A 25,177-nucleotide genomic window follows, 5' to 3' on the forward strand; every position below is an offset into this window, starting at 1 on the left:
CTAGTCCAACGCTCTAACCACTAGGCTACGCTGCCACCCAAATGATGGCCTACTAGTCCAACGCTCTAACCACTAGGCTACGCTGCCACCCAGATGATGGCCTACTAGTCCAACGCTCTAACCACTAGGCTACGCTGCCACCCAAATGATGGCCTACTAGTCCAACGCTCTAACCACTAGGCTACGCTGCCACCCAAATGACGGCCTACTAGTCCAACGCTCTAACCACTAGGCTACGCTGCCACCCAAATGACGGCCTACTAGTCCAACGCTCTAACCACTAGGCTACGCTGCCACCCAAATGATGGCCTACTAGTCCAACGCTCTAACCACTAGGCTACGCTGCCACCCAAATGACGGCCTACTAGTCCAACGCTCTAACCACTAGGCTACGCTGCCACCCAAATGATGGCCTACTAGTCCAACGCTCTAACCACTAGGCTACGCTGCCACCCAGATGATGGCCTACTAGTCCAACGCTCTAACCACTAGGCTACGCTGCCACCCAAATGATGGCCTACTAGTCCAACGCTCTAACCACTAGGCTACGCTGCCACCCAGATGACGGCCTACTAGTCCAACGCTCTAACCACTAGGCTACGCTGCCACCCAGATGACGGCCTACTAGTCCAACGCTCTAACCACTAGGCTACGCTGCCACCCAGATGACGGCCTACTAGTCCAACGCTCTAACCACTAGGCTACGCTGCCACCCAGATGACGGCCTACTAGTCCAACGCTCTAACCACTAGGCTACGCTGCCACCCAGATGACGGCCTACTAGTCCAACGCTCTAACCACTAGGCTACGCTGCCACCCAGATGACGGCCTACTAGTCCAACGCTCTAACCACTAGGCTACGCTGCCACCCAGATGATGGCCTACTAGTCCAACGCTCTACACATACAAACCCCCATGATGCTCTGCAGCACAACCCCAATATACAACAAATACATACATAAATAAGTCAATGGACACGAAACAAAACTCATAGAGGAATTGAAATGTTCAGTTCTAGAAAGTAGAGCCATGGGATAGAGTCAGAAAGGTCAGTATGTTTGATACCTGGTTACAGAGGTGACATAACAAGCATAAGGTCCATTATAACACAGTGAAGTAGGACCATGGGATAGAGTCAGAAAGGTCAGTATGTTTGATAGCTGGTTACAGAGGTGACATAACAAGCATAAGGTCCATTATAACACAGTGAAGTAGGACCATGGGATAGTCAGAAAGGTCAGTATGTTTGATACCTGGTTACAGAGGTGACATAACAAGCATAAGGTCCATTATAACACAGTGAAGTAGGACCATGGGATAGAGTCAGAAAGGTCAGTATGTTTGATACCTGATTACAGAGGTGACATAACAAGCATAAGGTCCATTATAACACAGTGAAGTAGGACCATGGGATAGAGTCAGAAAGGTCAGTATGTTTGATACCTGATTACAGAGGTGACATAACAAGCATAAGGTCCATTATAACACAGTGAAGTAGGACCATGGGATAGTCAGAAAGGTCAGTATGTTTGATACCTGGTTACAGAGGTGACATAACAAGCATAAGGTCCATTATAACACAGTGAAGTAGGACCATGGGATAGTCAGAAAGGTCAGTATGTTTGATACCTGGTTACAGAGGTGACATAACAAGCATAAGGTCCATTATAACACAGTGAAGTAGGACCATGGGATAGAGTCAGAAAGGTCAGTATGTTTGATACCTGGTTACAGAGGTGACATAACAAGCATAAGGTCCATTATAACACAGTGAAGTAGGACCATGGGATAGAGTCAGAAAGGTCAGTATGTTTGATAGCTGGTTACAGAGGTGACATAACAAGCATAAGATCCATTATAACACAGTGAAGTAGAGGTGGGAGCTAAAAGCAGACATGGACAGTGAGACGGTATGAGGAGGTCAGGGGTCAAACACTAGATCAGGACATGTAGAAATGGCAGGGCTGGAAATAGACATAGACACATTCTGATTATGGCTCAGACCTGACCTGAGACACCCAAACAGAAGATGCCATAGCAAAGTCCTGACCTGAGACACCCAAACAGAAGATACCATAACAAAGTGGGTCTAGGGTTTCTGGGATAATGGTGTTGATGTGAGACATGACCAGCCTTTCATAGCACTTCATGGCTACAGACGTGAGTGTTACGGGTCGGTAGTCATTTTGGCAGGTTACCTTAGCGTTCTTGGGCACAGGGACTATGGTGGTCTGCTTAAAACATGTTGGTATTACAGACTCAGACAGGGAGAGGTTGAAAATGTCAGTGAAGACACTTGCCAGTTGATCAACACATGCTCACAGTACACGTCCTGGTAATCCTTCTGGCTCTGCAGCCTTGTGAATGTTGACCTGTTTAAAGGTCTTTCTCACATCGGCCGCGGAGAGCGTGATCACACAGTCTTCTGGAACAGCTGGTTCTCTCATGCATGTTTCAGTGTTCTTTGCCTCGAAGCGAGCATAGGAGTAGTTTAGCTCATCTGGTAGGCTCGTGTCACTGGGCAGCTCTCGGCTGTGCTTCCCTTTGTAGTCTGTAATGGTTTGCAAGCCCTGCCACATCACAGGGATCTGGGCCTGTTCCCGAGAGAGCAGTATATTGTTTGCGTCGGGCTCGTCAGACTCGTTAAAGGAAAAAAAGGATTCTGCCAGTCCGTAGTAAGTAATCGCAGACCTGATGTCCAGAAGTTATTTTTTGGTCATAAGAGACGGTAGCAGCAACATTATGTACAAAATAAGCAAATAAATAAGTTACAAACAATGCAAATAAACAAACAAATAACACAATCGGTTGGAACATAAAACGCCTTCTTCTCCGGGGACGTTTATGTATGAGTGTGTGTGTGTGTCTAGTGTGTGTGTGTGTCTAGTGTGTGTGTTTGTCCAGTGCGTGTGTGTGTCTAGTGCGTGTGTTTGTCCAGTGTGTGTGTTTGTCCAGTGTGTGTGTGTGTCCAGTGCGTGTGTGTGTCCAGTGTGTGTGTGTGTCCAGTGCGTGTGTTTGTCCAGTGTGTGTGTGTGTCCAGTGTGTGTGTTTGTTTAGTGTGTGTGTTTGTTTAGTGTGTGTGTGTGTCCAGTGCGTGTGTTTGTCCAGTGTGTGTGTGTGTCGAGTGTGTGTGTTTGTCTAGTGTGTGTGTTTGTCCAGTGTGTGTGTTTGTTTAGTGTGTGTGTCCAGTATGTGTATGTGTGTCCAGTGCGTGTGTTTGTCCAGTGCGTGTGTGTGTCCAGTGCGTGTGTGTGTCCAGTGCGTGTGTGTGTCCAGTGCGTGTGTTTGTCCAGTGTGTGTGTCCAGTGCGTGTGTGTGTCTGTTGCGTATGTGTGTCCAGTGTGTGTGTTTGTCCAGTGCGTGTGTGTGTCCAGTGTGTGTGTTTGTCTAGTGTGTGTGTCCAGTATGTGTATGTGTGTCCAGTGCGTGTGTGTGTCTGTTGCGTATGTGTGTCCAGTGCGTGTGTTTGTCCATTGTGTGTGTCCAGTGCGTGTGTGTGTCTGTTGCGTATGTGTGTCCAGTGCGTATGTGTGTCCAGTGCGTGTGTTTGTCCAGTGTGTGTGTCCAGTGCGTGTGTGTGTCTGTTGCGTATGTGTGTCCAGTGTGTGTGTTTGTCCAGTGCGTGTGTGTGTCCAGTGTGTGTGTTTGTCTAGTGTGTGTGTCCAGTATGTGTATGTGTGTCCAGTGCGTGTGTGTGTCTGTTGCGTATGTGTGTCCAGTGCGTGTGTTTGTCCAGTGTGTGTGTCCAGTGCGTGTGTGTGTCTGTTGCGTATGTGTGTCCAGTGCGTGTGTGTGTCCAGTGCGTGTGTGTGTCCAGTGTGTGTGTTTGTCCAGTGTGTGTGTCCAGTATGTGTATGTGTGTCCAGTGCGTGTGTGTGTCTGTTGCGTATGTGTGTCCAGTGCGTGTGTTTGTCCAGTGTGTGTGTCCAGTGCGTGTGTGTGTCCAGTGCGTGTGTGTGTCCAGTGCGTGTGTTTGTCCAGTGTGTGTGTCCAGTGCGTGTGTGTGTCCAGTGCGTGTGTGTGTCCAGTGTGTGTGTTTGTCCAGTGTGTGTGTCCAGTATGTGTATGTGTGTCCAGTGCGTGTGTGTGTCTGTTGCGTATGTGTGTCCAGTGCGTGTGTTTGTCCAGTGTGTGTGTCCAGTGCGTGTGTGTGTCTGTTGCGTATGTGTGTCCAGTGCGTGTGTGTGTCCAGTGCGTGTGTGTGTCCAGTGCGTGTGTTTGTCCAGTGTGTGTGTCCAGTATGTGTATGTGTGTCCAGTGCGTGTGTGTGTCTGTTGCGTATGTGTGTCCTGTGTGTGTGTTTGTGTGTGTGTGTTCTCACAGGGCGCAGGATCACAGAAAGAGACGGACACAGAGTTACCATGGTTATTATTTCCAGGAATAAACTGGTCCAAACTGGTGTGTGTGTTCCTCCGTGTATTTAAATGTCATATTGTGATCAAATATAAAACACATGATTAGAGTGAAACATCATGTTGTGTTTGACACAGTGACCACTTGACAAAGGGACACTGAGGAGGTAACATCATAAACCCTAAACCCTGGATAGAGGGGCTCGGTGAATGTGGTGTGGAATGTGTACAGGTGGGTCAGTGTGTCAGAGGAGACTCTGTAGAAGGACAGAGTGCCAGCTGGCCAGTCCAGATACACTCCTACTCTGTGGGAGCTGGAGGAAGGGACGTCTATGGTAGTGTGATTATTATTGTGACAGGCCTTGTAACTGCAGTCAGAGCAGACCAGACTCCAGGACTTGTCATTGTATCCAATCCCACAGTCAATGCCCCCTCCTCTCCTTTTGATTCCTTTATATGTCACTCCCATAACAGCCCCTCCCCCACTCCTCTCTACCTCCCAGTAACAGCGCCCAGTCAGACCCTCTCTACACAGCACCTGTTCACAGTCCTCAAATCTATCTGGGTGACCAGGATACCGCCGCTCCTGTCTCCTACATGTCACCTTTCTGTTCTCCTCAGACAGAGAGAGGAGTCTGTTTACTGTGTTTGGGTCCAGTGTGAGATCACAGGCATCTGATGGATGAAACCAGACACAATATTAGGAGTCATCATCATTCACATTAGAATGTTAACTCACTTTTCACTAATTACACATACATTTAATGTAGATGTGTCTAGGTATCAACAGGAGAAGTTAAGGTAACTTGAGACTTGTTGAATGATCATATGTTATACTGTATGGTAATGTAAAAAAACACTTATTCACAAAAATGACACACATACACTCACACCCTGAACACACACACATATGTAACACGAACATGCCACTCACCTACACAGACACACACATTGTCAAAGCAACTCTTTCTAAACATTGGTGTCCCTGATTTCTGCTTCTGTAGAACTACAGATTATATTTAATATGACCAAGTAAGTAATGATGGTGGTCTTTGACTTTGACTTAACTTGAATTTAAGACTTTTTCTTAATCATATTCTTCACAGCAGTTAACACTCACATTTTCTAAGGCCAGGTTTCATTGCGTTCTCTCCACCATGTTCCACACTGTAGTGGTAAGCAGAAGAACAGACAGTCATTGAGGGTTACACACAACACACACAGTCAGCATATAATTTGGTAAGAATGTTTGTCTTAACAGGCCTGATAAGTCAAATATGCCTGATATGAACATTGACATAAACCCTCTACATACTTGAGTTTCTCCAGTCTGCAGTGTGGATCCTCCAGTCCAGCAGAGAGCAGTCTGACTCCTGAGTCTCCTGGGTGATTGTAGCTCAGGTCCAGCTCTCTCAGATGTGAGGGGTTTGACCTCAGAGCTGAGACCAGAGAAGCACAGCCTTCCTCTGTGACTAGACAGCCTGACAGCCTGCAAAGAGATCATCATCATTTCACAAACACACTGTTAACTGACCAGACCATTTAAAAAGAAGTATCAGTCAAAAGACAGACAGTGAGGTATCATATTTAGATTGTATTGAGTATTCAGTCCACACCAAACAAAATCAAATCAAAATCAAATCCAACTTTATTTGTCACATGCGCCGAATACAACAAGTGTAGACCTTGCCGTGAAATGCTTACTTACAAGCCCTTAACCAACAGTGTAGATCTCACAGTGAAAAGCTTACTTACAAGCCCTTAACCAACAGTGTAGACCTTGCCGTGAAATGCTTACTTACAAGCCCTTAACCAACAGTGTAGACCTCACAGTGAAAAGCTTACTTACAAGCCCTTAACCAACAGTGTAGACCTCACAGTGAAAAGCTTACTTACAAGCCCTTAACCAACAGTGTAGACCTCACAGTGAAAAGCTTACTTACAAGCCCTTAACCAACAGTGCAGTTCAAGAAGAGTTAAGAACATATTTACCAAATAAACTAAAGTAAAAAACGAAATAAAAAATTATAAAAAGTAACACAATAACATAACAATAATGATGTTATATACAGGGGGTAGCAGTACTGAGTCAGAGTGCGGGGTTACAGGTTAGTTGAAGTAATGTTTACATGTAGGGAGGGGTGAAGTGACTATGCAAAGATATTTAACAGCGAGTATCAGCAGTGTACAACCAAATGGATGGGGAGAGTGGGGGTCTATGTAATGGTCCGGTGGCCATTTGATTAATTGTTTAACAGTCTTATGCTTGGGGTTAGAAGCTATTAAGGAGCCTTTTGGTCCCAGACTTGGCGCTACGGTACCACTTGCCGTGCGGTAGCAGAGAAAACAGTCTATGACGAGGGTGACTTGAGTCTGACAATTTTATGGGCTTTCCTCTGACACCGCCTATTATAGAGGTCCTGGGTGCCAGGAAGCTTGGCCCCAGTGATGTACTGGGCCATACGCACTACCCTCTGTAGAACCTTGTGGTCAGATGCCGATTGTGTATTAAAATTGTCAAAAGTTTAGTGCAATGAATACATCAAGCTTGTGACTTCCATGATTAAGAAAAATCATGAATTAATCATTAATAATAACGAGTGAGATGCTACAACAAAACATTCTAACCTCTCACCATTAACCTCTAATTAAAGATTACATTCTGTACTGTCTGTCACCTAATATGAAACATTTGATCTCAATCCAAAATGCTGGAGCATAGCTCCAAATTTAAAACTGTAAACTTCACTGTCCAAACACATATGATGTGGACTATGTGTACCTGGTAAACACGTGGATCTGGTGAACAGTTATCACTTGTTGACCAACTACAGTGTCGTGTCTTTGGCTATGCCGGATTGTGATATGACATGCTATTTTATAAAATCCTTTCTTTGTAATGAATATTACCTGATTGAGCTAATCATGTAAATGTAATTAACTAGAAAGTCGGGGCACCACAAAATAATATTTATAAAGCAGTTATCTTCCGAATAAACTCTTAAAGACCAAGTCATATTTTACATCAATAGCAGTCAATATTAATCGGCACCTTATTTCAGTCTCATCTGAAAGTTTTGAATTCTTGGTTATCTTCACAAACCCTGGCTAACACGTTGAATCAGCAATACAAAATTGGGTTTAATTATTTATTTACTAAATACCTAAGTAATCACACAGAATTACACATACACAGAATGAATCATACCTTGATTACAAATGATGTCATAAAGGAAAACGTCCCTTGCGGACAAAACAGATATGACAGCTGGTTACACAAAAGAAAAGGGGCTGGGTTCGAGTGAAAGAACGGGAAGATTGAGGAACAAAGGGAGAAGCGATGTCTCTATTGTAAATATGGTATCTTATGCATTCTAAATTACCGCCCATTTGGAAAAGGAAAATGCAATAAATATTTACTCTGAGCTGCGCTTCGGTAGGTTGGTGGTAGATGGAAGGCCGTGTTGCCCAAACGAGTTCTATTGAAGAATGTCTCTGCTGGTAAATTGGATAAGTTGCAGTAATGTCATTGTGTGGTAGACGGGATACTCTGTCTGTTCTTTCCTAGCCCACTTTTGCAGCTGCTGTTGCTAACTCAACGGCTAGGAGGAATCACTTCTGTAGTGAATAAGAGTTCATACCATACGCAACCAAATCTCACACTCAGGTTGGCTTCGTTCTGTAGTTATTATCTGAACCATTCTGACATCGGATCGTCATCCTAATGTACCCAGAACAGTTATTATCTGAACCCTTCTGACATCGGATCGTCATCCTAATGTACCCAGAACAGTTATTATCTGAACCCTTCTGACATCGGATCGTCATCCTAATGTACCCGGAACAGTTATTATCTGAACCCTTCTGACATCGGATCGTCATCCTAATGTACCCGGAACAGCTATTATCTGAATCATTCTGACATCGGATCGTCATCCTAATGTACCCAGAACAGTTATTATCTGAACCATTCTGACATCGGACCGTCATCCTAATGTACCCGGAACAGGAGGTTACATTTTCGTCAAGACTTTATATAGTGGAGGGAGAAGGGTGTGTTTTCATAGTTTACAGCCCATGTCTCTTCACAAGGTCACTGATTGAGCAGAGCCCTAACCTTATGAAAACCCAAATCTCTCATTTGGAAGCTAAAATTACATTTAATCTTTTCACCAATAATGTTATATTCAAACATTTAAATTGAACAACAATTCCATGTGAATCCGATAACTACAACGCTCAGACTAGAGTTTATGTCATCCTATCATTGATGAGAATATCTCATATGAGAACCGAACTGACATCATATTCATTAAGTACCCACGCATATGTTCAACTGGTCAGATTACCAGAATATGGTTCATTTCCTCCCACCTTCTGATGTTCCCAGAAACTCTATGTTAACCAAGGAGTTTTTAAATGTCACATCAGTAGGGTAGGGAGAGGAAAAGGGGGGGAAGAGGTATTTATGACAGTCATAAACCTACCCCCAGGCCAACGTCATGACAACAGGAATACTGACCTCAGAGTCTCCAGTTTACAGTGGGGATTCCCCAGTCCATCAGAGAGCAGCTTCACTCCTGAATCCTTCAGGTCATTGTTACTCAGGTCCAGCTCTCTCAGGTGTGAGGGGTTTGACCTCAGAGCAGAGACCAGAGAAGCACAGCCTTTGTCCGTGACTCCACAGCCTGACAGCCTGACAAAGAGATCATCATGATTTCACAAACACACTGTTCATTTAACACCAGGATTGTAGAAGGACAATGGCAGATGCATTTAGTTTATTCTCCCAAACAACATATAGATTCATCTTCCGTCTCCTAGAATTTTATGGTTATTTTATTATACTAATGTGAACAGCAATGTACTGATTCAATATGTTATTCAATAATACAGATTTTTCTCTAAACTGAATATTTCATCCTGCTGATTAGTTCTTAAATATCATTGTATTTACTCACAGAGCAGCTCTGGAGGCGTTGACCACTGGCAGCAGCCTCAGAAGACCTTCCTCTGATCTGGAGTATTTCTTCAGGTCAAACACATCCAGCTCCTTTTCTGAAGACAGCAACACAAAGACCAGAGCTGACCACTGTGCAGGTGACAGTTTGGCTTCTGAGAGACTTCCTGAGCTCAGGTAGCTTTGGATCTCCTCCACTAAAGAATGGTCATTCAGTTCATTCAGACAGTGGAACAGATTAATGCACCTCTCTGGAGAGGGATTCTCCCTGATCTTCTCCTTGATGTACTTGACTGTTTTTTCATGGCTCTGTGAGCTGCTTCTTGTCTTTGTCAGTAGACCTCGTAAGTGCTTCTGATTGGACTCCAGTGAGAGGCCCAGAAGGAAGCGGAGGAAAAGGTCCAGGTTTCCCGTCTCACTTTGTAAGGCTTCATCCACAGCACTCTTGTAGACGGTGACTTTAATTTTCCGTCTGATCCTCACATAAAAGTTCCTGGACGTTGATTGAGGTTCGGCCATTAGATTCTCATTGTTGTTGATGAATGAGAGGAACACATATACAGCAGCCAGAAACTCCTGAATGCTCAGATGCACGAAGCAGTACACCTTGTCCTGGTACAGCCCACATTCCTCTTTAAAGAGCTGTGTGCACAATCCTGAGTACACTGAGGCTTCATTGACATCAATGCCAGCCTCTTTCAGGTCTTCTTCATAGAAAATCAGATTGCCATTCACAAGCTGTTGAAAAGCCAGTTTTCCCAGTGACAGAATGCTCTCTTTATTCCAGTCTGGACCTGTCTCTTCTTTCCCAAGATACTTTTCGTTCTTCTTTATTGTATGAAACACCACAAGGTGTGTGTACATCTCAGTCAGAGTCTTGGGCATCTCTTCTCTCTTATGTTTCAGCATGTGTTCAAGCACTATTGCAGATATCCAACAGAAGACTGGAATGTGGCACATGATGTGGAGGCTCCTTGATGTCTTTATGTGTGAGATGATTCTGCTGGCCAGGTCCTCATCACTGAATCTCTTCCTGAAGTACTCCTCCTTCTGTGGGTCATTGAACCCTCGTACCTCTGTCACCTGGTCAACACACCCTGAAGGCATCTTATTGGCTGCTGCAGGTCGGGTAGTTATCCAGAGGAGAGCAGAGGGAAGCAGATTTCCCTTGATGAGATTTGTCAGCAGAACATCCACTGAGGTTGACTCTGTGACGTCACAACAGATCTTGTTCTTCTGGAAGTCTAGGGGCAGTCGGCACTCATCCAGACCATCAAAGATTAACAGAATTTTGTACATGTCGTATTTGGAGATCCTTGATTCTTTGGTTTCCATTGAGAAGTGGTTGAGAAGTTCAATCAAAGTGTGTTTTTTCTCTTTCATCAAATTCAGCTCACGAAAAGGGAATGAAAATACAAATTGGACATCCTGATTTGCTTTTCCTTCAGCCCAGTCCAGAATGAACTTCTGCACAGAGACTGTTTTTCCAATGCCAGCGACTCCCTTTGTCAACACAGTTCTGATAAGTTTGTCTTGTCCAGTTAAGGGTTTGAAGATGTCATTACATTTGATTGCAGTCTCTGGTCTTGCTTGTTTCCTGGTTGTTGTCTCAATCTGTCTCAGCTCATGTTCATTATTGACCTCTCCTGTTCCACCCTCTGTGATGTAGAGCTCTGTGTAGATCTTATTGAGAAGTGTTGGGTTTCCTTGTTTAGCGATCCCCTCAAATACACATTGAAATTTCTCCTTTAGATGAGATTTGAGTTCACGTTGGCAAATCACAGCAAGATCATCTGAATGAAGAAATAACACAGAGGATATTAATATTACATCTGATTGAATGCCTACAGTATTGTAGGACTGTGCTATAATGTTTACATTGTAATAATGTATTCTCTTACTGTAAGTGTCTGTATAAATGTGTAAGGTTTTCATTATACATTACACACTGGTGTGACTGATTTATATCATTATTGGTATTATTGATGGTATTATTAATTCTCTCTTGTCTAAATGAATCACCACAACACATCCCTGCTGGTACTGTACTTGATGAGGTCACTAGGTGTTGTGTTAAGTCTGGTACAATGTCATTGAGTTACACGGCTACTTTAGCTGTACTTTAGCTACAGCTTTTAAATGTTTGTTGTAAAACAGCATTCATCATGAGGCAGACAGCTCTTACTTTTCTCCAGTGTGTCAGCAAGCTCCTTCTGGTTCATTTTCCTCAGGATGTGCAGTGTGATCTTCAGAGCCCCCTCTCTGGCACTGCTCTCCTGCTTCTCATCTTCAGCATCCACTTCCTTATCCTTCTTCTGACTCTCAAAGCCTTGTGGGAGTTCTGGACTAAGAATCCTCTTGAACCTATTCAGCTCGTTGTTCACAAATGTCATAAAATTCTCTTCAAGCAACTGAAATAAATTAAGTAAATAATTTAAGCAAGAGAAGAAATACTTTCTCATGAACACATTAATGAATGATTGACAGATCAACTTTACTTGAGGTAAACAAAAACAAATGTACATAACAGGACCACATACACTGAATATGGAGGCCAGGTCTGTTTGATGACTCTGGGAAGACTGACCACTGAGAATCTCTGACTCTGATCTCTCCTGTTGGTTTCTGTGGACAAACATCCAAGGAGTGCACACACACACACACACACACACACACACAGGGAGGGAATGTTGTGTTTGTTTAATATTGTTTCAGGACTTTGAAAATGGAAAAAAGGATTAGCCTATGGATTATTAAAACAACAAACATAAATTGAAAAATGGGAGAAATAACTAGAGACAGTGTTGTTTAACACCATGACCTCTTACCTTTGTCCAGTAGAAAAGTCTCCCTCTCTAAACATTATAGGTACACCCATAGACCGGTCACTCTTCATGGACAGACCGCTGGGTACAGGGGAGGCTGGTCTCTCCTGATTGATTGGTCTTCAACACAACAGAGACAAACATTCCATCTCTCATCTACTCTGAGCTCAGATGGGGAATCATACTGTAAGAAGAGTTTCATTCCAAAACGCTATATATCTGTTTTCAGAAATGTTGGTACATTGGCTTTGATAGGACTCTGAACAACAGTGTCCTGATGAGAGAGCACATGTTCTATTCCAGGTGAAATTGTGCATCATTAGCTCATTGTCATGGATTTATCCAAATAAATGTCACTAGAAAACAGCTAAAACAAATGGAACTGCAGCTACTTTGCTGTTATTCTGGCTGCACTCTTTGACGTGACTGTAAGTTATCTGTAGTTGTCTAGCTAGCAAGGGATAAGAACGTTACCACCCAGTTTGGCAATGGATCATTTAGAACGAACGACTGGGTCTCATCCATAGATACAGAACAAAAAGAGACTTAACGACTGGGTCTCATCCATAGATACAGAACAAAAAGACTTAACGACTGGGTCTCATCCATAGATACAGAACAAAAAGACTTAACGACTGGGTCTCATCCATAGATACAGAACAAAAAGACTTAACGACTGGCTCTCATCCATAGATACAGAACAAAAAGACTTAACTACTGGGTCTCATCCATAGATAAAGAACAAAAAGACTTAACGACTGGGTCTCATCCATAGATACAGAACAAAAAGACTTAACGACTGGGTCTCATCCATAGATAAAGAACAAAAAGACTTAACGACTGGGTCTCATCCATAGATACAGAACAAAAAGACTTAACTACTGGGTCTCATCCATAGATACAGAACAAAAAGACTTAACGACTGGGTCTCATCCATAGATACAGAACAAAAAGACTTAACGACTGGCTCTCATCCATAGATACAGAACAAAAAGACTTAACGACTGGGTCTCATCCATACATACAGAACAAAAAGACTTAACGACTGGGTCGCGTCTCTGACAACCGAACCGATAGAAAGTAACCATGAGCAATCATTTCTGATGAAAACAAATGTGATTGGGATACAGCATTTTGGAAATAAACTCTTCATATGAACAAACTTGTCATCTCACCTTTTAGCTGTGGTGTCATGTTCCCCAGAGAGTCTCATTTTAGAGGCAGGGTCCCCCTCCTCTCTCTCCCCAGAGAGACTCATTTTAGACCTCTGACAACTAAACAGAGATCCAGCATGTTGGTTGTGGTTAACGTAGTGGCAACTAATTCTTGAATGTCAATTGTTCATAATAATTAATTGTTTCTAAGAAATAAAAACATTTACTAACAGACACATTGAAACAGTCAGATGATTTAATGAATTCACATGATTTTGTAGTCTTCTCCATGGTAACTGTCAATAATAATAATAAGTCACTGTTTGTTAAGGTAGTTCTAGACAGTGCAGCAACACAAGGCCGTGTCTCACACTTATTAGTATTCACTAAAAGTAGGCTATTATCTATCAATCTGTTATTTTCTAAACAAATCTGAAAATGTAGACTGAAGGGCTAAAATGGGAATGATTGATCTGAGGGGGAAATAATTTATACATTCAGAAAGCAACAAGTAAGATAATTTATGTTATGTAATGTAGGCTAGGTTATAATGTACAGTTACATACACCTTAGCCAAGTACATTTAAGCTCCATTTTAACAGTTGCTGACATTTAATCCTAGTAAAAATTCCCTGTCTTAGGTCAGTTAGGATCACCACTTTATTTTAAGAATGTGAAATGTCAGAATAATAGTATAGGGAATGATTTATTTCAGCTTTTATTTCTTTCATCACATTCCCAGTGGGCATAAGTTTACATACACTCAATTAGTATTCGGTAGCATTGCTTTAAATTGCTTAATTTGGGTCAAACGTTTCGGGTAGTCTTCCACAAGCTTACCACAATAAATTGGGTGAATTTTGGCCCATTCCCCTTGACAGAGCTGGTGTAACTGAATCAGGTTTGTATGGCCTCCTTGCTCGCACACACTTTTTCAGTTCTGCCCACACATTTTCTATAGGATTGAGGTCAGGGCTTTGTGATGGCCACTCCAATATCTTGACTTTGTTGTCCTTAAGCTATTTTGCTACAACTTTGGAAGTATGCTTGGGGTCATTGTCCATTTGGAAGACCCATTTGCGACCAAGCTTTAACTTCCTGACTGATGTCTTGAGATGTTGCTTCAATATATCCACATATTTTTCCATCCTCATGTTGCCATCTATTTTGTGAAGTGCACCAGTCCCTCCTGCAGCAAAGCACCCCCACAACATGATGCTGCCACCCCCGTGCTTCATGGTTTGGATGGTGTTCTTTGGCTTGCAAGCCTCCCCCTTTTTCCTCCAAACATAACGATGGTCATTATGGCCAAACAGTTCTATTTTTGTGTCATCAGTCCAGAGGACATTTCTCCAAAAAGTACGATCTTTGTCCCCAGACTACAGTTTGTCCCCTACAAACTGTAGTCTGGCTTTTTTATGACGGTTTTGGAGCAGTAGCTTCTTTCTTGCTGAGCGGCCTTTCAGGTTATGTCAATATAGGACTCGTTTTACTGTGGATATAGATACTTGTTTCCTCCAGCATCTTCACAAGGTCCTTTGCTGTTGTTCTGGGATTGATTTGCACTTTTCGCAAAATAGTACGTTAATCTATAGGAACGTCCCCTTCCTGAGTGGAATGGCGGCTGCATGGTCCCAGGGTGTTTATATATGCGTACTATTGTTTGTACAGATGAACGTGGTACCTTCAGGCGTTTGGAAATTTCTCCCAAGGATGAACCAGACTTGTGGCGGTCTACAAATATTTTTCAGAGGTTTTGGCTGATTTCTTTTGATTTTCCCATGATGTCAAGCAAAGAGGCACTGAGTTTGAAGGTAGTCCTTGAAATACATCCACAGATACACCTCCAATTGACTCAAATAATGTGAATTAGCCCATCAGAAGCTTCTAAAGCCATGACATAAGTTTTGGGAATTTTCCCAAAAAATGCACAGTCAACTTAGTGTATGTAAACTTCTGACCCACTGGAATTGTGATACAGTTTATTATAAGTGAAATAATCTGTCTGTAAACAATTGTTGGAAAAATGACTTGTCATGCACAAAGTAGATGTCCTAACCGACTTGCCAAAACTATAGTTTGTTAACAAGAAATATGTGGAGTGGTTGAAAAACTAGTTTTAATGGCTCCAACCTAAGTGTATGTAAACTTCTGACTTCAACTGTATAATAGTGGTTTGTTAGTGATAGTTCGTATAACAATATAGGCCTTCCAGTGTCAGGACAGAGCAGGTAGACTAGACCTGATATTTTTCACATTTCCAACGAGACCATCAGGTTGGTCAGCATGATAAGAGATCATATATCAAACCTGCTCTGACTATTGAAAGTCTGACAACGACCTAACTTTATAATATAATATAGTTCTATGTAGCCTAGACTTACCCGTCTGCTCGTCTTTCCATCAAATCAACACATTTATCCGACTTCTAATGTTGCAGAGAAATGTGTCCCACAGTTTCAACAGCCATTTTGTGTTAGGTCCCAAACGTACTTTTAATTGAATATGAGGAAACTGGTGCGGCCGCCTGTTTCCTTGCAGAGGAAGCGACCTCTCATAGGGAACTCATTCAACCAGCCTCAACAACAGTAAATAAAACCTGTCAAATGGCCCAAAGAGAATCCTGTCCTCCTAATAAAGCCATGTGCATTAAAGACAGATATACTGCTACACATGTAGGATCTTCATCTCAGTCAGTTTGCTGCAGCAGGAAAATAATCCTGAAGCAACAGGACATTTGAATTATTATGTGGATTATAATTAATGGACATTTTTCAAAAGTGGAAATGACAAACTTCAGAAGCCTTTTTAACCTTCAAATATCAAATCGAATTGTATTTGTCACATGCTGAATACAACAGGTGTAGTAGACCTTACAGTGAAATGCTGAATACAACAGGTGTAGTAGACCTTACAGTGAAATGCTGAATAGAACAGGTGTAGTAGACCTTACAGTGAAATGCTGAATACAACAGGTGTAGGTAGACCTTACAGTGAAATGCTGAATAGAACAGGTGTAGTAGACCTTACAGTGAAATGCTGAATACAACAGGTGTAGGTAGACCTTACAGTGAAATGCTGAATACAACAGGTGTAGGTAAACCTTACAGTGAAATGCTGAATACAACAGGTGTAGTAGACCTTACAGTGAAATGCTGAATACAACAGGTGTAGGTAGACCTTACAGTGAAATGCTGAATACAACAGGTGTAGTAGACCTTACAGTGAAATGCTGAATACAACAGGTGTAGTAGACCTTACAGTGAAATGCTGAATACAACAGGTGTAGTAGACCTTACAGTGAAATGCTGAATACAACAGGTGTAGGTAGACCTTACAGTGAAATGCTGAATACAACAGGTGTAGGTAAACCTTACAGTGAAATGCTGAATACAACAGGTGTAGTAGACCTTACAGTGAAATGCTGAATACAACAGGTGTAGGTAAACCTTAGAGTGAAATGCTGAATACAACAGGTGTAGGTAGACTTACAAGCCCCTAACAAACACTGCAGTTTTAAGAAAATAAAAACAAATTATTAAAGAGCAGCAGTAAACAACAATAGCAGGGCTTTAAACAGGGGGTACTGGTTCAGAGTCAATGTGGAGGCTATATACAGGGGGTACTGGTTCAGAGTCAATGTGGAGGCTATATACAGGGGGTACTGGTTCAGAGTCAATGTGGAGGCTATATACAGGGGGTACTGGTTCAGAGTCAATGTGGAGGCTATATACAGGGGGTACCAGTTCAGAGTCAATGTGGAGGCTATATACAGGGGGTACTGGTTCAGAGTCAATGTGGAGGCTATATACAGGGGGTACTGGTTCAGAGTCAATGTGGAGGCTATATACAGGGGGTACCGGTACAGGGTCGATGTGGAGGCTATATACAGGGGGTACTGGTTCAGGGTCAATGTGGAGGCTATATACAGGGGGTACCAGTTCAGAGTCAATGTGGAGGCTATATACAGGGGGTACTGGTTCAGAGTCAATGTGGAGGCTATATACAGAGGGTACTGGTTCAGAGTCAATGTGGAGGCTATATACAGGGGGTACTGGTTCAGAGTCAATGTGGAGGCTATATACAGGGGGTACTGGTTCAGAGTCAATGTGGAGGCTATATACAGGGGGTACCGGTACAGGGTCGATGTGGAGGCTATATACAGGGGGTACTGGTTCAGAGTCAATGTGGAGGCTATATACAGAGGGTACTGGTTCAGAGTCAATGTGGAGGCTATATACAGGGGGTACTGGTTCAGAGTCAATGTGGAGGCTATATACAGGGGGTACTGGTTCAGAGTCAATGTGGAGGCTATATACAGGGGGTACCGGTACAGGGTCGATGTGGAGGCTATATACAGGGGGTACTGGTTCAGAGTCAATGTGGAGGCTATATACAGGGGGTACTGGTACAGAGTCAATGTGGAGGCTAAATACAGGAGGTACCAGTTCAGAGTCAATGTGGAGGCTATATACAGGGGGTACCGGTTCAGAGTCAATGTGGAGGCTATATACAGGGGCTACCAGTTCAGAGTCAATGTGGAGGCTATATACAGGGGGTACCAGTTCAGAGTCAATGTGGAGGCTATATACAGGGGGTACCAGTTCAGAGTCAATGTGGAGGCTATATACAGGGGTACCGGTTCAGAGTCAATGTGGAGGCTATACACAGGGGGTACCGGTTCAGAGTCAATGTGGAGGCTATATACAGGGGGTACCAGTTCAGAGTCAATGTGGAGGCTATATACAGGGGGTACCGGTTCAGAGTCAATATACAGGGGGTACCGGTTCAGAGTCAATGTGGAGGCTATATACAGGGGGTACCGGTTCAGAGTCAATGTGGAGGCTATATACAGGTGGTACCGGTACAGAGTCAATGTGGAGGCTATATACAGGGGGTACCAGTTCAGAGTCAATGTGGAGGCTATATACAGGGGGTACCGGTTCAGAGTCAATGTGGAGGCTATATACAGGGGCTACCAGTTCAGAGTCAATGTGGAGGCTATATACAGGGGGTACCAGTTCAGAGTCAATGTGGAGGCTATATACAGGGGGTACCGGTTCAGAGTCAATGTGGAGGCTATATACAGGGGCTACCAGTTCAGAGTCAATGTGGAGGCTATATACAGGGGGTACCAGTTCAGAGTCAATGTGGAGGCTATATACAGGGGGTACCAGTTCAGAGTCAATGTGGAGGCTATATACAGGGGGTACCGGTTCAGAGTCAATGTGGAAGCTATATACAGGGGGTACCGGTTCAGAGTCAATGTGTGGTGGCACCGGTGTCTAGGTAATTGAGGTAATTATGTACATGCAGGTAGGGTTATTAAATTGATTAAATAGATTTTAACAGGGAGTTGTAGCAGCATATTGGGGGGGGGGGGGGGGGGTGAAAATAGTCTGGGTAGCCATTTGATTAGCTGTTCAGGAGTCTTATGGCTTGGGGGTAGAAGCTGTTGAGAAGCCTCTTGGACCTTAACTTGGCGCTCCGGTACTGCTTGCCGTGCGGAAGCAGAGAGAACAGTCTATGACTAGGGTGGCTGGAGTCTTTGACAATTTTTAGGGCCTTCTTCTGACACTGCATGGTATAGAGGTCCTGATGTAAAACCTTTTGAGGATCTGAGGACCCATGCCAAATCTTTTCAGTGTCCTGAGGGGGAATAGGTTTTTAGCCTAGACTTGACTAAAAACGACTGTCTTGGTGTTCTTGGACCATGTTAGTTTGTTGGTGATGTGGACGCCAAGGAACTTAAAGCTCTCAACCTGCTCCACTACAGCCCCATCGATGAGAATGGTGGCGTGCTCGGCCCTCCTTTTCCTGTAGTCCACAATCATCTCCTTTGTCTTGATCACGTTGCGGGAGAGGTTGTTGTCCTTGCACCACACGGCCAGGTCTCTGACCTCCTCCCTATAGGCTGTCTCATCATTGTCGGTGATCAGGTCTACCACTATTGTGTCATCAGCTGTGTTATTTGCCTCGAAGCGAGCATAGAAGTTATCTGGTAGGCTCGTGTCACTGGGCAGCTCTCGGCTGTGCTTCCCTTTGTAGTCTGTAATAGTTTGCAAGCCCTGCCACATCCGACGAGCAGGGCGATTTGATCTTAGTCCTGTATTGACGCTTTGCCTGTTTGATTGTTCGTCGGATATCCCTCATAACGGAATTTCTTATAAGTTTCCGGGTTACAGTACCGCTCCTTGAAAGTGGCAGCTCTACCCTTTAGCCCAACAATGTTGAGTTATCCTGCAACAGTTAGATTAAATTAAGATCATATATCTGTACAGAGCTTGTCATTATCTAAACCAGGGCAATTGGAGTTTTTGGCAGTGACTTTGCATCTGTCAGCTGCTGTAAACCTATGTGATTGGATGTTATAGACACCCCATCTAAACAGTTACTTTCCCTGTGCTGTGGCCCTCTCCAACCAGCCATCTGGCCCATAGAGACTAAAGGACTATACTGTGGCCCTCTCCAACCAGCCATCTGGCCCATAGAGACTAAAGGACTGTGCTGTGGCCCTCTCCAACAGCCATCTGGCCCATAGAGACTAAAGGACTATGCTGTGGCCCTCTCCAACCAGCCATCTGACCCATAGAGACTAAAGGACTGTGCTGTGGCCCTCTCCAACCAGCCATCTGGTCCATAGAGACTAAAGGACTATACTGTGGCCCTCTCCAACCAGCTATTGGTCCATAGAGACTAAAGGACTGTGCTCTGGCCCTCTCCAAGCAGCCATCTGGCCCATAGAGACTAAAGGACTGTGCTGTGGCCCTCTCCAACAGCCATCTGGCCCATAGAGACTAAAGGACTATACTGTGGCCCTCTCCAACCAGCCATCTGGCCCATAGAGACTAAAGGACTATACTGTGGCCCTCTCCAACCAGCCATCTGGCCCATAGAGACTAAAGGACTATACTGTGGCCCTCTCCAACCAGCCATCTGGCCCATAGAGACTAAAGGACTATACTGTGGCCCTCTCCAACCAGCAATCTAGTGTTCATACCCAAGCAGGCTGGCCGTTTGTTTTATTGGTTCGGTTGCCAGACAAGCGACCCAGTAGTTAAGTCTTTCGTTCTGTAACTATGGACGCGACCTAGTAGTTAAGTCTTTCGTTCTGTATCTATGGATGCGACCCAGTAGTTAAGTCTTTCGTTCTGTATCTATGGACGCGACCCAGTAGTTAAGTCTTTCGTTCTGTATCTATGGACGCGACCCAGTAGTTAAGTCTTTCGTTCTGTATCTATGGACGCGACCTAGTCGTTCAGTCTTTCGTTCTGTATCTATGGACAGTCGTTCGTTCTCAATGTTCCAGTTGTTCGTTCTCAATGTTCCATTGCCATACGTTCTTATCTCTTGCCCTTTCTAGCTAGACAACTACAGATAACTTACAGTCACGTCAAAGAGTGCAGCCAGAATAACAGCAAAGTAGCAGCATTTGCATTTGTTTAAGCTGTTTTCTAGTGACATTTATTCAGATACATCCATGCAATATTTCACCTGGCAAAGTCAATGTGCTCTGTTGTCAGGACACTGTTGTTCAGAGGAGCCAACAACACAGCCAACACAATCACTTCAAACAGAAGCTGGAAAGACTTTCTTTGTATTCATGACTTCGACCGGCTGAGAAAAGCTTCCTGCCAATCTGTCTCATCCCGATTCATGACACGTTCATTACTTTGCGACAACTGGAGATGGAATTTGAATATTGAAACAATGTTGCCGGAGAGACAGACAGCAAGGTTTATACAAAAAGAAAAGACACATCAGATAATGTCTAGATGCTTTATACAGTGGACATCAAATGTATAAATCGCCTGGCTGGGCTGATGAGATAGTGGATTGCGCAGTCAAATGGAACAGAGAATATAGGGATTTTAATGTAATATATTTAGCCGGTGGTAATTTGTGGAATAGACACAGGCTGGAATACGGTTTTAACCAGTCATCAATCAGGATTAGACCCACCCGTTGTCTAAATGTGTATATCCACTGCTCATTCTCTTATAGCTCAATGCTCACTAGCTATTTGTGTATAATGTTGTCCGTAAACTGTTGTGTAAACCCCTCCCTCTGTATTCTGTCTCTAAATGTATTCTGTTTCTCAAATGGATTTTCTACATATGTATGTTTACATGTACTAGGTGAATAAAGGTGATTGTGATTCTACAAAGGTTGCGTCTCTAGATCACCTTTGTTGCTCTGGGGAAATAATGACATGGTTGCCATGGTGATTTAAACTAGGAGTGGTTATCTCCCAACTCTGAGGACATGTCAGTTGTTACATTTCAGCCAATTAATGAAGGCAGCTAGAAGGCTGAACCCAGAAGACAACTCTAAATCAACACTTACTGATATTATCCTAAAATCCTTTACTCATATTCTAGTGTTGCTTTATTCAACGGGTGTCAGAAAGCCTATGATATCAAGAGAGTAGCAAACAGCAGGGGACGGAAGCGAACCCAGGTCGATGGTGGGAAAGGCATCGCATCAATAGGGTTAACCCACATGGTGGGAATTGTAATGTGGCTCACTCTGCCCCTCCGAACAGGAAGACACCTACTCAGCCCCCTCACACGTCCAGGCCGTGCGTTCTGATGACCTTACAGACACGATTCCATTCTGACACCAATGTAGCGAACAGCAGGGCAGGGAATCAAACCCGGGTTGATCGTGTGAAAGGCAATCACCATATGCATTCATTCATTGGCCCCAACAGGGTTACTTGGTTGGTATTGTGACCATCGTTCCCTCTAAGCTGAGCCCGTGCGCAGGCTCGCAGCCCCAGAGGAAATATCAGAGTGCGCAGAAAAACACGAGATTGAACTTCGCTGAACTTTCTAGAGTTTTCACCGTTAGTTATCACCATCAACGGTTCCCTTCACTGTGGGAATTGTGATCGTATCAGTGCAATATTAGCCACATACAGTACCAGTCAAATGTTTGAACACACCTACTCATTCAAGGGTTGTTCTTTATTTGTACAATTTCCTACATTGTAGAATAATAGTGAAGACATCAAAACCATGAAATAACACATATGGAATCATGTAGTACCCAAAAAAGTGTTAAACAAATGAAAATATATTTTATATTTGAGATTCTTCAAAGTAGCCGCCCTTTGCCTTGATGACAGCTTTGCACACGCTTGGCAGTGTCGTATTTTGAAACATGCTTGAATAAACTAAGCAGCCAATGGGCAGAGGGTCGCATAATGTGTCTGATTCTCTGTAATAATGGTGTGGGAATAATGATGCGTTTTATTTAGTAAAGTGTCTTCTTGCATCAAACACAACAACATTTTCAGTCACCTCCTTGTGTGAAGGACAAGTAGATCAACAGGTTCATGTGAAGCTCTGCATGGTTTTTCTCATGGAATGAAGACTTACATTGAACACCACACATTGGCTGCTACTGCAGACTGAATGATAGAACATCTATTTCCATGTTAAATGTTATTGGATGCCTTTTTACATTGTTTTTGATGGTAGGCCACTCTGGTAGGCCACTCTGGTAGGCCACTCTGGTAGGCCACTCTGGTAGGCCACTCTGGTAGGCCACTCTGGTAGGCCACTCTGGTAGGCCACTCTGGTAGGCCTACGTTGTGATCAAATAGCCTTCTTGGTCTCTGTTAAAACTGTAACTGAGGCAGGCACAGCCTCAGTGTTCACAGTAAACACACGTTGGAAGTTGTATAGATCACTACACTGTAGTAGAACTATGATACAATTACATTTATCATACATTAATCAAATGTAGAATTAGGATGAATGAATATTGATATATTCACAGGAGGTTGGTGGCACCTTAATTGGGGAGGACGGGCTTGTGGTAATGGCTGGAGTTGAATAGGTGGAAAGTCCTCCCCTCAGCAGCCTCCACTGATTGAATTTGACATGCTCACGTCCAGTTAGCGCCATTTTGTATGATTAAACTGTCAAGTCATTATATATTTCCCCTTCTGCTGAGAGCACCTTCCTGATGACTAGCGCTCTGTACACTCCTATGGATGAGGCTTTGAGCTGGAATGTGAAGCTAACTGAAGCTGGCTAACTTTAGAAAACCTGTATATCTAGCTTCCATCATAGTACACCTCTCAGGTTACGTTCAGGTTTCAGCATTAGGCAGGCATCAACAACCGAGTCGTAGGCCACTACCTGGGTCGTATTCATTAGTTTACACCGCAGCCACAAGTTTTGCAACAAAGCAGAAACGATTTGCTCCAAACGCCGTACAAGGTGACCTAAACGGTTTAAGTTGCCAAACGTTTTGCTACGGTGAACTCCAATGAATACACACAACCGGTTTTGAGGAAGTGTAAGTTGCTGTTAGTCTTTCCACAATATTTAATTGTCTCTCTTTCACACAAAATACCTTCCTGAGTGAAAATAGTTAACAGTAGATTAGAAAGAGAAAATTATTGTTTGTTGTTTGTTGTGTTTTAAGCCTGTTTGAGAAGACAAGAAGATAGGCCTATGATACAGTAAGAGATCACCCTGGAGAACACAAATGGGCACGGAACCAATCCCTCCCCCATCTAATTTACATCAAATACATTTTAATGAGAGTAGGACTATTATAACACTCTGTCTACCAAAAATATAAACTATATGAATACCCATAACAATGTCATCAACTATATGAATACCCATAACAATGTCATCACCTATATGAATACCCATAACAATATCATCAACTATATGAATACACACAACAATACCATCACCTATATGAATACCCATAACAATATCATAACCTATATGAATAAACATAACAATACCATCACCTATATGAATACACACAACAATATCATCAACTATATTAATACCCATAACAATCGTCTTACCTTACATTTATCTCAACAGAAGCAGTCTGGAATGATCATTCGGTCATCGAAAGATACTTTTGTTTTCTCATCTAATTTACATATCAGGTTCTGCCTGTTCTCTCTCTCTCTCTCTCTCTGTCTCTCTCTCTCTCCCTCTCTCTCTCACAAGGAATGTATGTAAGAGACATGACCAGCATAAAGTACAAGAACAGATCTATGTCAATGTAGACCAGCATAAAGTACAACAACAGATCTATGTCAATGTAGACCAGCATAAAGTACAAGAACAGATCTATGTCAATGTAGACCAGCATAAAGTACAAGAACAGATCTATGTCAATGTAGACCAGCATAAAGTACAACAACAGATCTATGTCAATGTAGACCAGCATAAAGTACAACAACAGATGGATTGCAGTGATGAGCGACATACCCCTACAGGTAACTGCCAAAATAGAGTAAACACAGTGTCTTAACAGGGCGATTTGCCACCATGAGCCGCCAGAACAATGCTCCTTGGTGTAGATACGCCTTGAAATACATTCTACAAGTGTCTGGAACTCTATTGGAGGGATGCGACATCATTCCTCCACAAGAAACTTGGTTTTGTTGATGGTGGTGGAATATACTGCCTCAGGCGCCGCTCCAGGATCTCCCAGTGTTCAATTGGGTTAAATTGGGTTGAAACATTCAAAACATGAAAACACAACTACAAAACACCATTAAATACAGTTGGGGGTTACTACATCAGTCAAAACATGACAACACAACTACAAAACACCATTAATACAGTTGAATGTAGTTAGAACTCAAACTGTTTCCATCAAACATAAAAACAACACAATGTTGGATCAACACATTTACATTTCTTTGCTTTTGTATTACCCATACAGCTGTTTAAATTCATACAAAGGCAGAGTGCAGTATCAGTATTTTAGGGGTCGTAGGTCAGATCAGTGGTCATGGGTGATATGTTTAAAATATGACTTCATAATAAGATAATACATCAGTGCATCGTCACATTAAAGCCATTTTTATCTTCAGTTTTGCTGTTTGCTAGTTAC

At 43.1% G+C, this 25,177-nt stretch overlaps 1 protein-coding gene across 1 annotated transcript; it reads right to left on the minus strand.

The window, feature by feature from the left end:
• Positions 1 to 4,220: 4,220 nt before the first annotated feature.
• LOC109886831 (NLR family CARD domain-containing protein 3-like) lies at positions 4,221 to 13,918 on the minus strand. Its single transcript, XM_031819430.1, has 9 exons — positions 13,313 to 13,918; positions 12,141 to 12,257; positions 11,853 to 11,937; positions 11,498 to 11,723; positions 9,314 to 11,105; positions 8,875 to 9,048; positions 5,668 to 5,841; positions 5,473 to 5,519; positions 4,221 to 5,027 (listed from the first exon to the last, which is right to left on the minus strand). The coding sequence occupies exons 1-9, from the start codon at positions 13,393 to 13,395 to the stop codon at positions 4,471 to 4,473; spliced, it is 3,255 nt and encodes a 1,084-aa protein (XP_031675290.1). The 5' UTR covers positions 13,396 to 13,918; the 3' UTR covers positions 4,221 to 4,470.
• Between the last annotated feature and the right edge of the window lie 11,259 nt (positions 13,919 to 25,177).

This window comes from Oncorhynchus kisutch, unplaced genomic scaffold (genome assembly GCF_002021735.2).
Source record: "Oncorhynchus kisutch isolate 150728-3 unplaced genomic scaffold, Okis_V2 scaffold2147, whole genome shotgun sequence".
Classification (NCBI taxonomy): domain Eukaryota; kingdom Metazoa; phylum Chordata; class Actinopteri; order Salmoniformes; family Salmonidae; genus Oncorhynchus; species Oncorhynchus kisutch.

What these genes read in the sequence shown, in the direction of transcription:
- LOC109886831 (XM_031819430.1), bottom strand. Translation starts at nt 13,395, where the DNA reads ATGAGTCTCTCTGGGGAGAGAGAGGAGGGGGACCCTGCCTCTAAAATG. An exon ending in CATGACACCACAGCTAAAAG is followed by an intron (nt 12,258 to 13,312) that starts GTGAGATGACAA and finishes GTTGTGTTGAAG; the next exon opens with ACCAATCAATCAGGAGAGAC. An exon ending in GAAACCTGGCCTTAGAAAAT is followed by an intron (nt 5,028 to 5,472) that starts GTGAGTGTTAAC and finishes TTCATCCATCAG; the next exon opens with ATGCCTGTGATCTCACACTG.